Here is a 15,463-nt window from a genome sequence, read left to right as displayed (position 1 = left end):
TGTAGCGCAGGTGTTTATTTCAGCTATTCACCTCCATTAACTTGCAGTCACTGAGGACTATCTAGGCTGAAATGCAAAGACTCTAATCTGGCCCAGTGGACGGCTTTTGAAAGTGTGAAGGAAGACATAGACTCTGGGATTTTAAGTGTATTTTCATAAGTTATACAGCTTTTCCTATTGAAAAAGACCCACCCCATCCCAACACTGCCATACACGCTACACCAAAGTAATTAAAGTGATTTCTATGTCTTTGTTGGACATCCCCGTCCTACAGCCTTACATTCATTTTAGCATTTAAATGTTCACTTTCAGCATCATTAGCCATGAATCCACCATAATATGGAGGCAATTTGTTTATACAGAATTTTGAATGCAGAGGATAAGGCAATATCACCTCTCCAATGTCAATAGTTTGAGATTTGCTAAGATAAATTTGAACAACATGTGATATTGCATTTATTCAGCTAAGGTTGAATAATGACATGAGTAAGTGATACAGTCATTCTGAAACAGTAGATGTTTGTCACAGTTTGAGAATTAACATAATTTGCGCATGGCCAAGTGGGAGTTGCAGGGAATGTCCCCAAAATACAATGTCCAGTTGATACGTGAGGTTATATGCAAATGTCCAAACAAATAGAAGATCTGAACAAAATGAAAGCAAAGGGCTCAAAGTTTCACTCCATGCATAGTTTTTAAAAACGCTCTGGTTATTGCTGACCTCTTCTACACAGCCCAGCACTCCGACACATTTTAAATTCATGTATCAAAACATTTAGAGCCGCTCACGCACGCATGCATTTCTCGATATAATGCCATCCTTAAATTCTGCCTACACTGTTTTAAAGACTGGCCTTGTGTCTTTAAGTTTGAAAAGACCCACAAGCGCAGCTTTTAAGGCTGGTGAAAGCAAGCCTCTACAAAGCTATGGCGTTCGAAGCCGTGGCCTCTATAGCCTGCTAACTGTACAAGCATACGTGTTTGAAAGGTACATTCAACCACATTGTTGCACTGGAGTCTCACGGATGCCTTTCTAGTTCCTATAAAATAGCCCCTGAGTTGAAGTACATAAACATACTTAAGCTTTTCTTTAAAACACTCAGGGATGGCAACTTATGGAGCTGTACTGATGGAGATATCTTTTCAGCACAAAGTTTCTGGCCTTCAAAGCTTGCAGTCATTGGTAAGTAGAGTGTTCATTCTTCCCACACAACAGGGTGCATAAGAAAAGGCTTTGAATGAATTGACAAAACACAGTGTTCACTAAAGCAAGGGAAACCTTGGAGGATTATTAGCAGGTCACAGCAGTATTTGAAGAAGAATGTAGTATACAGCATGACCTTATTGAGCCCTCCAGAAATACTTTGATTTGCTGGGAGTTTCTCTGACTAAAATGGACCATCAGTGTCAGTGTTGTGTTTATTACTCAGTAAAAGTAACGTATTACACATGATTCATTACTTTTTTTAAAAGTAATAAAGTAATGCATTACTCTATGGTGGCAGAATGCCCTTCACACAGGTCAGAGGTTGTTAAAGGCAACTTCTCTCAAAGTTACCTTATGTGGTTGCAAACATGTTTAAATATGAGTGATGGATTACAGATTACATAACGTTAGGAAGAATATTACCTTGTTGTTGCCGTCATAACGTTCCAATTTTGCAAAAGCCTGCCTGCTATTACTAGAAATGTCTGCAGTGTTTGCCTGATATTCCTTAAAATTAAGGATACATTAATCAGAGCGGTGTTCCTAGATCCCACAGCCTGAGTCAACAAGCCTGCCCCAACAAAGCAGCTCCGAGCTTTCTTCAAATGCTGCACTGTTGTCAGCCTTCATATGAAAAAATAAATAATAATAAAACTGAAACCTTTCCACTTGATTACTCACTCGGCTTGCAGGGGATCGGCTGCAGTGGCAAGGTCATCTGGGGGTCAGAGTTGACCTGGAGGGGTTGGGTGGTGGGGTGGAAAGCTGGAATCATCACATAGGGCATGTTCACCTGCTGGGACAGAGCAGGACACGTGCATGTTACAGACAAGCCTCATCCGTCTCACACATTCATTTATTAATCTCCCATTCTGCTCCTTGAAGTGATTCAGGAAGATGTTCGAAAAGTCGTGAGAGGAGCTGACCTGGATCTGCTGCTGAAGCAGGTTGATCTTGTGCTGCTGCTGGATGAGCTGCTGCTGCTGCTTGGCAATCTGAGACACAGAAATACGAGACACACAACAAGTGAGCGCTAGCCTGTCTAAATTCTAACGATCAGCCATGACGCACGCGTGCAGCGGTTCATTTGTTCCCAGAAAAAAGCTGGCGAGTGCATGCGGTGTTCTCCTTCTGTGGACTTGTGTGAAAAAAGGCACATTAAACAAAGATCTTTTTTCAATTTCGGCCATCTAATTTGCCTAGAGTTCGTATGGAGCGAGAACACGAGCACCAGTGCACACAGGGGCTTTTCGTCTGTTTGGTCAGAAAGGCCCTTTATATTCTTCATCAAGATAATACACAGCAGAGAGACAGAAATTTGTTTTGAGATGTCCACATGTTTGCATGTTCTGTTGAACTGGGTGACAGATGCAAAGATCTGGTAGAGATACCTGTTCTTGCTGTTGCCGAGCCAGCTCCATCTGTTGCTGCTGTTTCTCCAGCAACAGGGCGGCCATGTTTCTCTGCTCAGAGTGGGCTCCCAGGAGCTGCTCCCTCAGACCACTCAGCTGGTTGATCATCATCAACAGCTGGAGCTCCTTCTCTGCCAGAGATTCGGGGGTACCTGGTGGGAGGAGTGGGAGGCTTTGTGTTTTTATGCCGGATAAGGCCGTTTTTTTTTTTTATTCCTTTTTATTCCGTTTTTGCTTTAATAATGTCTCCAAGTATCATCATTATATTATTATATTATAGGAACATTTTATCCCTCCGGTAGGAGGGATTAAAAAAAAAAACTATGCTCTCCTTGTTCTTACAGTTTTGTTATATAACCTCTCATGTTTTCCCATTTTTCCCACAAAAGTTCTCAAAACAAGAAGCTTTTCTTCTCTTTATTAAAAAAAATCATATTTTTATGGTGAATAATATTTCTCAGTTTTACAAAAAAAGTATTTTGCTCTTGTTTGTAGATGAAACTTTTATCAGAAAATTTCACAAAATAAAAATTTTTTGTCATTTTTATGAGACTGAGAACAATTTCTTGTAATTACCTAAAAATGTTCTTTTTTCCTCCACAAAAAATGTTTTAATGTTAAACTTTCCCTCTTTTAAAAAAATCTTGTTATAATAACAAAGTTCTCAATCTTACAAAAACCTTTCTGACTTTCACAGGATCATTTTCAAATGTAATATCTTGTCTTTTATCTCCTCACACCCTCCTTGGGTCAAATTTCACACATTCAGAAAAAACAACATCTCAAAGAAAAAAACCTGAAGCTTCTTCGTAACATGTTGCTTTATGTTTCCTATATTTCAAAATCAATTGCTATCTTGTAATCTCATAACTGCTAGAAAAGGATGTTGAAAGGGTTGAGACTGATAAGCATCTTTTTTCCCCATTTGGCAGAAACAAGCTGCTATACCAAACTGCTTAGATCAGAAACTGTAGATAATGTTTGCAGGACAGACGCGTCTTCACTATGAAAATGAATCTTTCATCGCTGCCAAAACTGCAAAGCCAGTTCCAAAAAAGCTGGATTCTGTGTAAAATGTAAATCTCATAAACTTTTATTTTATTCACTGTAGAGACACATTAAATGTCTGAACTGAGAAATTGTAAAACTTCAAAATATCTCACATCTCAAATACCATCTCAAAAAAGTTGGGATGGGAGCACCAAAGCTGGAGAAGCACTTTCCAGTTAGGTTAACTGGCAGGAGGTCAGTAACATGACTGGTTATACAAAGAGATTCCAAGAAGTACATCAGAGGTTCACAAATCTGTAAAAAACTGCACCTACAGAGTTTGGACAAATTCAGAATAATGTTTCTGACTGCAAAGTCAGAAAGATTGTAAATATCTTTTTATCTACAGTACATAATATCATCAAACGATTCACTGATTCTGGAGGATTCTCTGTGTACAAGGGACAAGACAGAAGGCCACCTCTGAATGCTTGTGATCTTCGGGCCTTCTGAAGCTGGACTGAAGCAAAGCGCAAAACTGTTGTTAGATCAGACAAATCAAAATTTTGAAAATCACAAATGCCACTTCCTCTGGTCTAAAAATGAGACGGACCATCCAGCTTGTTATGAGCAAGCAGTTGAAAAGTCTGCATCCCTGATGGCACAGAGGTGAATTTGTCAGTTTGCACATCTGGAGAGGCACCACTAATGCTGAAAGGTACATACAGGTTTCAGAACAATGTATCCCATCCAGATAATGTCTTTTCCAGGGGAGGCCACGTACGTTTCAGTAAGACAGGGTTAAACCTCATGTCCGCGCCACTGAAGTGGTGTGCCTGCCATGAACTCCTTCTACTATACGAAAACATCTGTCATGAAACAAAAAAGGCTGAAAAGACGACCCAGGACTGCTGAGCAGCTAGAACCTCCTATCTCTCTCCTCAGTTCTACCATGTGGTAAACATGGTGTGGCAAATGTGGGTTTATGATAATCATTACATTCATGTGCAAACAAATACTAAAAAAGGGATCAAATGATACAGTGAAATTATTGAGATAACAGCAGCACACATGTGCTGTGAGTGTGGTTATATCAGTGAGACGGGCACAGTGACAGCCAGGACTGGATTTCAATTATCACTGTACATATAATAAATATTACATTGTTAACCCCAGAACACTCGCACGAGTTTTGTAACGCCATCACTACACTTTCGCATGGGTGAAAATTTAGGGTTAATGAAGCCTTCACATACACTGGTTATGTTTTACCTTTAAAAAAAAGTAGAAGAAGAAATATCTAAATATCTGCCATCTAAATGTCAAACCAATGGTGTGCCACATGCCGCTGTTGCACCAAGCTGTTATATATGATGCTTTTAAATTGATAAAACAAATGAGAAATAGAGTAGAAAAGCTGAAATTCATACGGTCTAATTGTATATGTACAATATGATGGTGTTTGTAGTGTTTGAAGCTAACCTTTCAGCTGTCCTGCCCCCACTGTGCTTTTATCCAGTAGTTTCTCCTTCCAGTCAGCATTCAGCAGCTTCTCAATGGTAGGCATCACTGTTAAGAGGACACAAATGGTACTCAGCGGAACCGCAGTGGGCAGCAGTAGATGGCGTGAAAAATATATTCTGTCAAATAAAATACATCTAACACCAAACTACTTTCTGAGCCTCTCTTCTGCCTTTCTAATGGCATTGATTGAAGAAGACGTTTGAGGTGTCGAAGGGCAGAGGTTGTTTGTGCATCAGGGAGAAGTTTTGAGTGTTTGAGTGGATCAATATTTGGACAGAGAACAATTCAAGGTCAGCGACTGGAGCGAATTTGAGAAAGATTTAAGGCAAGGAGTGCAGGCTGGTTAAAGACTAGAGGGCAAGGAGAGTCTTGCACGCGGCTCAGAGAGAAGCCTTTCACTCCCTACGAAAGAAATTGAACACAATCAGACATTAAAAAAAATGCCCCTGAACTTATTCAGGAATCCAAACAACACCCTCGCTTTGTGAGACAAACCATCACTTCCACACATCGATTTTAAGCAGACTGCATTGTTTAATGCTGAATAGCAGCAGAATGTAGCGCTCTCAAACACGTAAGATATGGAGTCATCAAAGTCTGAGATGGGAAAATTATATGGACGTGTGTGCGAGTAAGAGAGAAAGACTCCCACAGAAGGTAATAACACTGAGGTGCAGAAAGGAGAAAGGCTGAGGGCTGAATTGATACAACTGTCTGAAATCCAGTAAATACTGAGGCAAAACTGTTAAGTGCCAATCCGACTACATGCTAACATCCAAACAGCTTGGTTCTAAAACGTTACTCTCAAGATACAAACGTGTCAATTTTAATTAACTTAAGTATTTATGCCTTCCTGAGCCTGGTTCTATATTAAATTTCTTCCTGTTAAAATTGAGTTCTTCCTTCCCACAGTTGCCTAATCCTGGCTACTAACCATACGACCGTTGCTGTAAACTGACATTATACAAGCAAAACACACATTCAATATTTGCATAGAACATGAGTCAAAAATGACATACTTTACATGTTACGGTGAGTAACTTTTGTTTTGCTAAGCTGATACCTTACAAGTTCAGGCCTCATGCTTGAATGCAGGCGTGACAGTGATATCATCTTATTGTCGGTATCTGGCTGTCTGCGAGTATTTGTGCTGTGCCTTATAAAACTGGGAAAATATTCTTTGTAGAAGTATTAATGCCAAGTATTTTGCTAAGTTTCAGTGGCCATTTCATTTAACAGCCACCCAGTTAAATGGTAAATGCTGGACATTCAACCCCAAGTTGCTCCTAATAGCAGGACAGTTTCTTTCCTTCTTGGGAGGTTGACTTTGCTCTTTATTCTGATCCCTGTGAGCTGTTGCTACAGCAACAACTACTCTCTGGGTCTTCAGATAAAACCAGCACAAGACATCAACCCATAATGGTACAGTCAGTCACCAAGTAAATTATAAATAAGAGTATGATACAAATAAAACTTTCTCTTGAGTTAAAAACAGCACACAATCAAACAATCAAGAAATAATAAAACTAGCAATGAATCCTATAATTAGATATTATTAATATGTATTAAATCAGTAGGCTAATGAACATCAACACAGTGGCAGATTAGACAAAATAAGACAGAACTGACTCTCTGTTTGCACCTCTGTGGTTCCAAATAAAGATTTGAAATGGCGGGTGCTTTTGACAGACCTTCTTTCAAGTTGGATTGTCCCTCTGATCGATCATGCATCCTAGGTTCCTTCAGTCCCATGGGGCTCTGTCTGTGAGGCAGGTCCTTACCTGGAGATCCCTCCTGTCAGGACAGAGAAAAGAGAACCTCAACGAAAATCTCACCAAGAACATGCAAATATACTTTATATTTTGATATACCAATCTATGACACATTCTTGACTTCCTAAAATTCCCTGTCATGCCTTTCGTAATCCTTACTGAAGGGGAGCGAGACAGTGGTGGGGTCAACTGGCGAGCCTCAAGGTGCTGAGTTCCTGACCAATCACGCGAAGGAGACGTCTTACGAAGTTCGACGCTGGTATCCACTGCAGCCCCTCCCCCTGAGTCTTCACGTTCTACTTTGACACCAACGCCTGCCATGTTGACATCCCCACTGGAGTGAATGTGAAGTGCTGGAGGGCTGGGCTCAACCATTCTGTTGAAAGACAAAAAAAAAAATACACAATAGTAGCTGTCATTTGGGTGTGGTGAGGTTTGGGCACTGGGTAATCTCCCAGTTCTAGATTTGGGAGTAAACATATTGACAGCAAAGAAGAAAAAATAATAGAAAATTTGTTGGTGGAAAATTTCATCCAATTGCTGTTGAGATATTTTATTTGGACTAAAGCTAAGGACGAAAAAGGAATCCTTAGAGGTGTGTCAGCAAGTGGGTTAGAGACTCTTACAACTATGAAAGCTTTATGAACGGTTATAGGGAAAATAAACAATATGGTCAAATTTCAAACAGAAGTTTGTAATCAAATACTGCTATAGATGATTAAAGCAAAGAAGTGTAAGCTGTGAATAATAAATAATGAGTACTATGAGAATTTATACTGAATACTAACACTTATGCGATCTTTTACTCCAAAAATAATTCAGTTTGGCTGTTTCCCCATTATTTTGATTGCTGTTACTTTTACAGGCATGCGCACAAATATTCCACCTCTCCGATAGCCACTGGGCATGCATTTGGTTTCCATTTAGGGTTTCGGATTTTCTTTTTTGTTCGTTTGTTTGTTTTGTGACATTTACCATACCATTTACCGTGTCAGCTATTCTGCCTGACCTCTGTCAGCACCCAGTCTCCCCCAGTGCTCATCAGGCACATCTTCCAAGCCCAAAAACAGTATCAGGACAGCCTTCCACATCAGTAGTACCTCACATTATCCCTCCAAGGTTGAAGTCATCATTAGTGACATCCCTAACCCCAAACCCTGACTCTAAGCAATCAAAATAAGTACTTTTTTATTATTCTTGCAAGTCTCAGCATGTCTAAAATTTAAAAAAGGACTTTTGTAAAAAACTGATTCTTACTGGTTTTCCATAATTAGATGCAATTTGCTTATATCCTGCTTATAACTTAATAATTGCGACAAATAGCTAAATCAATTTGTGACATTTCTGCCTCTTAAAGGAAACCTGAATTTTAAGGTGGTAAATTTAAGAAAAAAATGGCGACTCCTGAATTCAGTTTTGAGAGTTAGGTGGTGGTTGTGTTAAAGTGTGCGTGTGTGTGTGTGTGTGTGTCTCCCTCAGTTTGTGACAGTGAATAATGAGAGGTTATAGGGGAGGGAGACAGACAACGCCTCAGTGAGGAAGAAAAGCAGAAAACTGAAGAGGGGACAGGTTGAGTGAGAGAGGTTTGAACCAGAGTGAACTTGAACAAATCAACTCAGGGTTGTGTGCATGCGTGTGTTATTTCCCAGTTCTACAGCAGGAGGAAAGAAAAACACAGCAGACAGCAGAACAAAACAAACAGAACACACAAGGGCAAAAAGTGCACATATATATAAAGAGGCAGAAAAAAAGCCATTGTTGGAGCCGGGGAACAAAGGAAGCCGAGACAATGGGGGAGAGGCTGACAAAAGCCGCCGGCCGCAGGAAACAGGCCGGATAACAATGCCAGCGGAATGTGCCGACCAACTCAGGAACATGGCAAAAAAAAACAAAAAAACAAGCGCCACCATTCTGCGGAAAGCATAATAATGATTAGTGCCCCCCCCCCCAGCTTGCACACTGTGTTTCTAAACAAAGCCACCTGTCTGCCAGGGTCCAAGACTCCAAACCTCAGTGATGTATATGCATGCGTTTGTGTGTCTGTGTGTGTGTTATAAGCTGCAAAACACAGGTAGAAACGTCGTGCACCGAACTCAGCTGCCATGTGGTCACAGAAGAGTTGTTTACAGTCTGATTTTAGTTCCAAGTAATGGACGGAGAGTGCAAGCATTTGCAGGAACGTCCATGAAGTCTGTTTGTTTCCTGTGACCACAAGGACTTGTCTGCAGATAATTTACATCGCAATGCACCAACTACGCTACGCTCCAGGTGGCAGACTTCAAAGAACTATAACAGGAATGAATAATTGGCTGTCAGCTGTACATGTCTGCAACGGAGCATAATTCAGGTGAAAAACTCAATGGGTGCAGTTGCTCTGCAGTTGGTACAAGTCCAGCAAGCAACATCAAGCAAATCTAAGCTTATTATGTGGTGCAAGCATAACCACAGAAAACTATTGAGATACTTTGTCTACTGGAATAATGTTTAATTTAATCTTCAAGCAAATTGGCAGAATAAACAGCTAAACACGCACCGAAACCTTCATCATGGTCAAAGACACTTGAATTTCACTCACTACTATGACAACAGCTTGTTTTTTAGGAAATTCTGACAACTAGATTTAAAAAATCTTTATAGATTTATATTTGTCTTGAACTCTAAATTGAGTTTGTCGATAATAAATGCCACACTTGTAATTATCTCAGCAGGTGATGTGGATTCCTATGACCTCTTGAGAAAGGATAATGACAACTTGACTAAAGCCAAGCAACTTGGACCAACTTGAAGAGGGCGACTTCCCTTTGCAATTCTACAAAGGCTGCAGTGTCAACCCTGTAAAGTGAGACACGTCCCTTACTTACCTGATGAGTTTAATGAACATATTTTGTTTATGAGAACACCAGCTCAACAGTTACGCGGCCCTCTGGGAACACTCCTGAAGCTCCTGACCGGCCCCTCTGCCATCGCCAAGCAACATGAAAAACACATTTCCAGCACTCTAGGAAACACACAGTAATGTTGTTGGTGCATTTTAACACAAACCCACCTACCTGGCTAGGCTCTAAACCTGTGTGAATGTGTGCGCATTTATGACTCGTTGTGTTTTCAAATCACAAAGCGATAAAAGAAAATCTAATTTACACAGCTGACGGTAACTAAAAAGCACAATAAACACACCTGCAAGCAGGGGGATCACCGGCAATCGAACTCATTTGATGCCACCTGTTTGATTACTCTTGGTTTAAAGATGATATCACACTCATTTGTATATCTTTCATATTAAAAAAAAACGACTGCGATTTTGCTTCAAATTTTACTGCCTGATTATATTTGTTATCTGTCATATTTGGGAAAAGTTACCATCAGCTTCAAACCCACAACACTGTTCATCAGCCTAATCCTGTCTGACGTCTGCTTTCAGCTGTGGTGTGTAGTTTTGTAGGGTATGGGAAGGAACAATTGTGGAGGGATGGAGGTGGGAAACTGTTATAAGCAAACACTGCAGCAGTCACCATCCATGTGTCGGCGAGGGGCTGATTGCCGGAGGAGAGGGGGTTGGAGGGTTGCGCGCAGGCGGCAGTGGCAACATACCGAGCTGAGTCCCACACAGCAAGTTATTCCTGGGTCTTCCCTTCACGTTCCACAGGGGCTGGACCGCAGAGCTGCCACAGGTGGCTTTCACACGCCTCTGCACATACTCTGTGTGTGTTTGCGTGTGTGTGTGTGTGTGTCACCAAGTGCAGAGGTATGCACAGAATCTCAGAAGCCCGCACAGTTGTTGACAGCGAGGAATGTGCGTCCAGGTGCATGCATTTTTACAAGCACAAAGGTACTTCAAAAACAATACCTTTTGTGCCTTAGGGTGAACAATGCAAACCAGTCAAGGTTATCAGGTTATCGCTTGCCTTCACATCTCTCTCTAGTTAAATACACACTTAGCCTATCTGCACTGACTGCACCTACGTGGAACCTGACCTTGTGCATACACGTATATGCAGTGTGTTGCATGACTTAAATAGCACTGGCTTCTTCTAAGGTTATCTGATTGAGGCCTGTTTTTCAATCACCTACGGTGTTATTCAGCTTTTATAGGCGCTCACCACCTGCTGCTATGAAATCACAATGAAACAGACCTCAGAGCAGCCAAGAGTTGTTTTTTTTCACCTGTTTACTGAAAAATATTCCAATTATAGTTATATAATAGACATGGACATGATGATACGTAGACTCTCAGCTTTCAGTTGAGGGTACCCACATTCAAATGGGAAGAAGGTTTTAGTAGTTTCAGCTCCTTAACATGTGCCACCCTCTTTTTAAAGGGACCAAAAGTAATTGCACAATTAGGGCTATTTCATAGGCAGGTGTGGGCAGTTCCTTTGTTATGTTATTATCAATTAAGCAGTAAAAGGCCTGGAGTTGATTTGAGGTGTGGTGCTTGATTTAGAAGATTTTGCTGTGAACAGACAACATGCGGTCAAAGGACCTCTGCATGCAGGTGAAACAAGCCATCCTTAAGCTGAGGAAACAGAAAAAACCCTTCTGAGAAATTGATACAGCTTTTGTTACATTCTGAGAAAGACAGAAAGCACCAATGAAGTCAGCACCACAAAAACACAATTCTGGAAAAACACCCTTTGGACAGATGGAAACAAGGTTAACCTCTACCAGAATGCCAAGAAAAAAGTATGGAGAAGGCGTGGAACAGCTCATGGTCCAAAGCCCAATGGCTTGGGTGTGCATGGCTGCCAGTAGCACTGGGACACTAGTGTTTATTGATGATGTAGTACAGGACAGAAGCAGCCGAACGAATTCTGAGGAGTTCAGAGACATACTGTGTCTGACTGATTGGGCAGTGTTTCATAATACAAATGGACAATGACCCAAAACATACAGCCAAAGAAACCCAGGAGTTTATGAAAGCAAAGAAGTCAAATATTCTTGAATGGCAAAGTCAGTCACCTGATCTTAACCCAATTGAGCATGCATTTCACTTGTTGATGACCAAACTTTAGGGTTAGGCCCACAAACAAACAGCAACTGAGAGCTGTTGCAGTAAAGGCCTGGCAGAGCATTGAAAAGGAGGAACACTGCAGAATGCCACTGCTGTACTTCTAGAGTTCTAGAGTTCTCGGCCCTCAGGGCCCCCCCATGCAATGCTCCGAACTCTAACTGCGCCTTGTGATTTAAGCGTCTGCCAAATGCTGATTGGTTGACAAGGAAGAAGAGTGAAAAAACTTCAAAGATCAAAAGTACAGCATGAAAAGCACAGACAGTGGCTGCAGTGGACACTTTGCATACTTTAATTCTTTGTTCCACTTCAGCTCTTTGTATGTTAGAATGTCACTCTTCGCTTCAGCAGTTTGACAGACCAACAGCGACACAAGCAAGAATAGCCCACGGACTGGCTGAAAAACATACTTTGTACACTGACTGCCAGACCGACCATCCCTAACTACCTACACACTATGAGCAAGCTGAACCATAAATTCCAACTGACTGGAGACCCGAGACGTTGCATACTTTGTCTGGTGGCAAGTTGCATCTCTTGGTAACATGCTAGCTAAGCAATTTTACATGTTGATAATTCATCCTTGTGGACAAAAATATTAAATAATTATATTAAAGAAAGTATTCTATTTCTATATCTGCAAGTTATTAACTTAACCTAACTGCTTAGAGAACAAGCAACTGCAGTTTTTGCTAGCCAAAATTAAAGTGACGTATGAGTCCACCTAGCTAAACAAACTAGAACAAAGCTAGCTAGACCTAGTGTTAGCTGATAACTTACACTAGCTCCGGTTAGCTTTGTTATTAGCTAATAATTCGTAGCTCTAGCGTCATTCAAATACGATCACATTCAACAAAACACGTAATTAGTCTCTGACAGGAAGGACTCGTCTGAAAGCAGACCACAGTGGCCTCGCTGTTCCAGGACTACCCGCTGCGAGCTGAGCGCTCCCGCCACAGCAGACAGGGAGGGGCTGGAGGATGACAAGGAGAGAGCATACCTCTGTCCTCTGACAAAAATGGCCTCCTTTCCTTTGAGCACTCAAAACACTGAAACGTTATACTTCCCACGGCACAAGAATCACTTCACACAAAACCTTCAGTTACCCAACAAGTTGTAACATGTAAAACCCAACATTTCCCCCCAGGAGGCTTGGCAATGCAAATCCCTTCTGTTGTTCTCCCTTTCTTTTCTTCCTTTGTGTCTTTATTCTTTTCTCACCGCTTGTTTTTCTTTTCACCTTACCCCTCCCAACAAGAGCAGGCTGCTGGGTTTATATCGTCCTTGTCGCTTTCTAACTGCTGCCTGAGGCAGAATAGCACAGAATGCACAATAGACGTAAGAGAGAGTGCCAGGAGCCATTCTCAGCAGTAGCGAGCAGCAGGATAAAAAGTTAGACATCTAAAGCAGCCTACTTGGTGATAAACAAATAAAGAATTTCTCTTTGTCAGTAGTGAGACTGACAGCTGTAATGGCAGAAGGTTCCCTGCAGAAACCTTCTGCCAAATGCAAAAAACAAAAACACAAAATCACTTACCTATACTTGGCTCAGGCACAAGAATCTATCAGGTCAAAAACAAAAAAAAAATGCAACAAACAAAGAAAAAGGTAAAATAACTCACACCCTGATCTGCACGAGTTTCCGTAGCCAGTATCATCTCTGAAAAACAATCGCATTCAGGAAATTTTCTCACTTCTTGTTCAATTGTCAATTGTCCCATGACCGAACTCACACTCTAAGTTTCCAACCTGCTGTGCAGTCATGTTAAAACAAGTGCGAACCAATGTATAAACAAATGTTTGTGGATATGTTTTGCAGCTAGCACTATTTGATTAGGGATGATAAAACAATTTAGCGTTCCGCACCAGCTATAGAGCCAGTGTGCCCACAGGGCCTGGCTCAGCCTTATCACAGCCTTATCATCACCAGTTCAGTCAGTGGTTGTGCTTCATTAGTAACAAGGAGCATTAAAAACACACCTATTTATTTTTTTTATAGAAACATGCATCTCCTACTTTGATCAGTGTCTATTTAAAGGAAAAGCAAGACTGAATTAAAAGATGTTCAGAAACACTTACACAAGCACACCTTGGACTCTCACCTATCCATCTACCCTCTGTAGCTCTCTGTACTGACCTGGTAGTGCAGAGTGGAAGCGAGGAGATCCAACAGCGCTCCCTGACTGGAAGAACTGGAAGAGATCTGCTGACACAGGTCATAGTGAGTGTTTCTCCCTCACCGGTAACGCCTGTCTTTTCTACTCTTCTGTTACCTCTGACCAGCCCCCCCCCCAAGAGGGGAAGTACAAAGAGCCTCTTCAAATCCCATCGTATAGCCGCCGCGTTTGCATAATTAGCATGCTGTTTGCAGGTAACCTTTGCTGCTTGCAGACGCGCATGATACTGATCGGACCTCAACCAGCCAACAGGTGTGATTGCGGTGTGATAAGCACATTCACAGGCTTTAGACACTTTCGAACACAGTCGGCTTTATTCTAGGCTTTTTATGATTTCCAGGATGTGTGGCTGAAACTGGTGGAGGGGTGGGGGGACAGAAAAATGCCGGGTGGGTGGTTGTAAAGGTAAGGGAATAAGGCAACCGGTCACAACGAATCAAAGAGACAAGCAAATGATTTTAAAACGAAGCAAAAAAAAAAATCTTTAAAAAAAATCTTTACCCAACTATTTAACAAAAACTTTAATCAAAGCTCTGATTGCTTGATCGTGATCAGATCATTTGATAAAGCACAAATATCAACATTTTGATGTACAATGCAGTATTATAAAGTCCCCCCTCACTGTTACCTGCCATTTTACATTGTTGGATGTAGTTTGGTCTCTGATTCCTGCGTGCAAGAGGAGAAAGGAGCTCCAGAATCAGTTGGCGTAAGTGCACAGTGGTGTATAGTGCAGAGGTAATCTGATCGGACACACTCAAGCTGAAAATGTAGGGAATTCTGGTGTGATGCGAGATACAATATCAGCCAGTTTGGCAGCGCTGCGAGACTAGTTTTTTGAAGAAAATAAGTAAAGCCTCAGTGAGGTAACAATGTTTAGTCAACTATGTTGTAAATAGATACAAGTAAGCAAACGCACCTTTTTGATGTTCCACAAAGGTTACATGGGAGACACACATCATTTTTATTTGCCCTCTTTTGTTCCGAGAACCAATTATCTCCTGACAGATAACGAGAAGCCGTTCCATGCGGTCCATATAGCAATGATGATTTTTGTCATTGTGAAGAGAAAATGTGCCGTTAATAGGAACCTCTGCAATGTCATGTGTCTGTCAGCATAAACAGTTAAAGGCGCTTGTAAATTATTTGCTGGTGGGGATTCAACCTCAAATGAACTGGATAGTCAGTTAAGTCCCAGCACAGAATAGTTCTTCTTGTTCTACTTGTCCTGTCAGGCATGTTACTTTATTCTTTACATTTGGTGCCGACTACAGCCACAGTGAGCCATTAAGCCATGCAGAGGTGCGTCGTAAACACACTGTGCTTTATGACCTGTGAGTGGCCAGTACCTTTGTCCATATAGTGTATTATAA

The 15,463-nt window shown here is 41.3% G+C and overlaps 1 protein-coding gene across 1 annotated transcript in view; it reads right to left on the bottom strand.

The window, feature by feature from the left end:
* sox13 (SRY-box transcription factor 13) overlaps positions 1-14,273 on the bottom strand; it is a 28,105-nt gene extending 13,832 nt beyond the window's left edge. The window contains exons 1-7 of the mRNA XM_005450100.4: positions 14,051-14,273; positions 7,065-7,281; positions 6,825-6,927; positions 5,092-5,178; positions 2,599-2,771; positions 2,134-2,202; positions 1,889-2,003 (exon numbers count right to left, since the gene is read on the bottom strand). Coding sequence (XP_005450157.3) covers positions 1,889-2,003; positions 2,134-2,202; positions 2,599-2,771; positions 5,092-5,178; positions 6,825-6,927; positions 7,065-7,281; positions 14,051-14,133 — 847 coding nt within the window. The 5' untranslated portion in view covers positions 14,134-14,273. The remainder of the gene's footprint in view (positions 1-1,888; positions 2,004-2,133; positions 2,203-2,598; positions 2,772-5,091; positions 5,179-6,824; positions 6,928-7,064; positions 7,282-14,050) is intronic.
* Positions 14,274-15,463: the final 1,190 nt, after the last annotated feature.

This window comes from Oreochromis niloticus, linkage group LG5, assembly GCF_001858045.2.
Source record: "Oreochromis niloticus isolate F11D_XX linkage group LG5, O_niloticus_UMD_NMBU, whole genome shotgun sequence".
Taxonomy (NCBI): domain Eukaryota; kingdom Metazoa; phylum Chordata; class Actinopteri; order Cichliformes; family Cichlidae; genus Oreochromis; species Oreochromis niloticus.
Note: the sequence above shows the minus strand (reverse complement) of the source record. Positions and strands in the feature narration are given on the sequence as shown.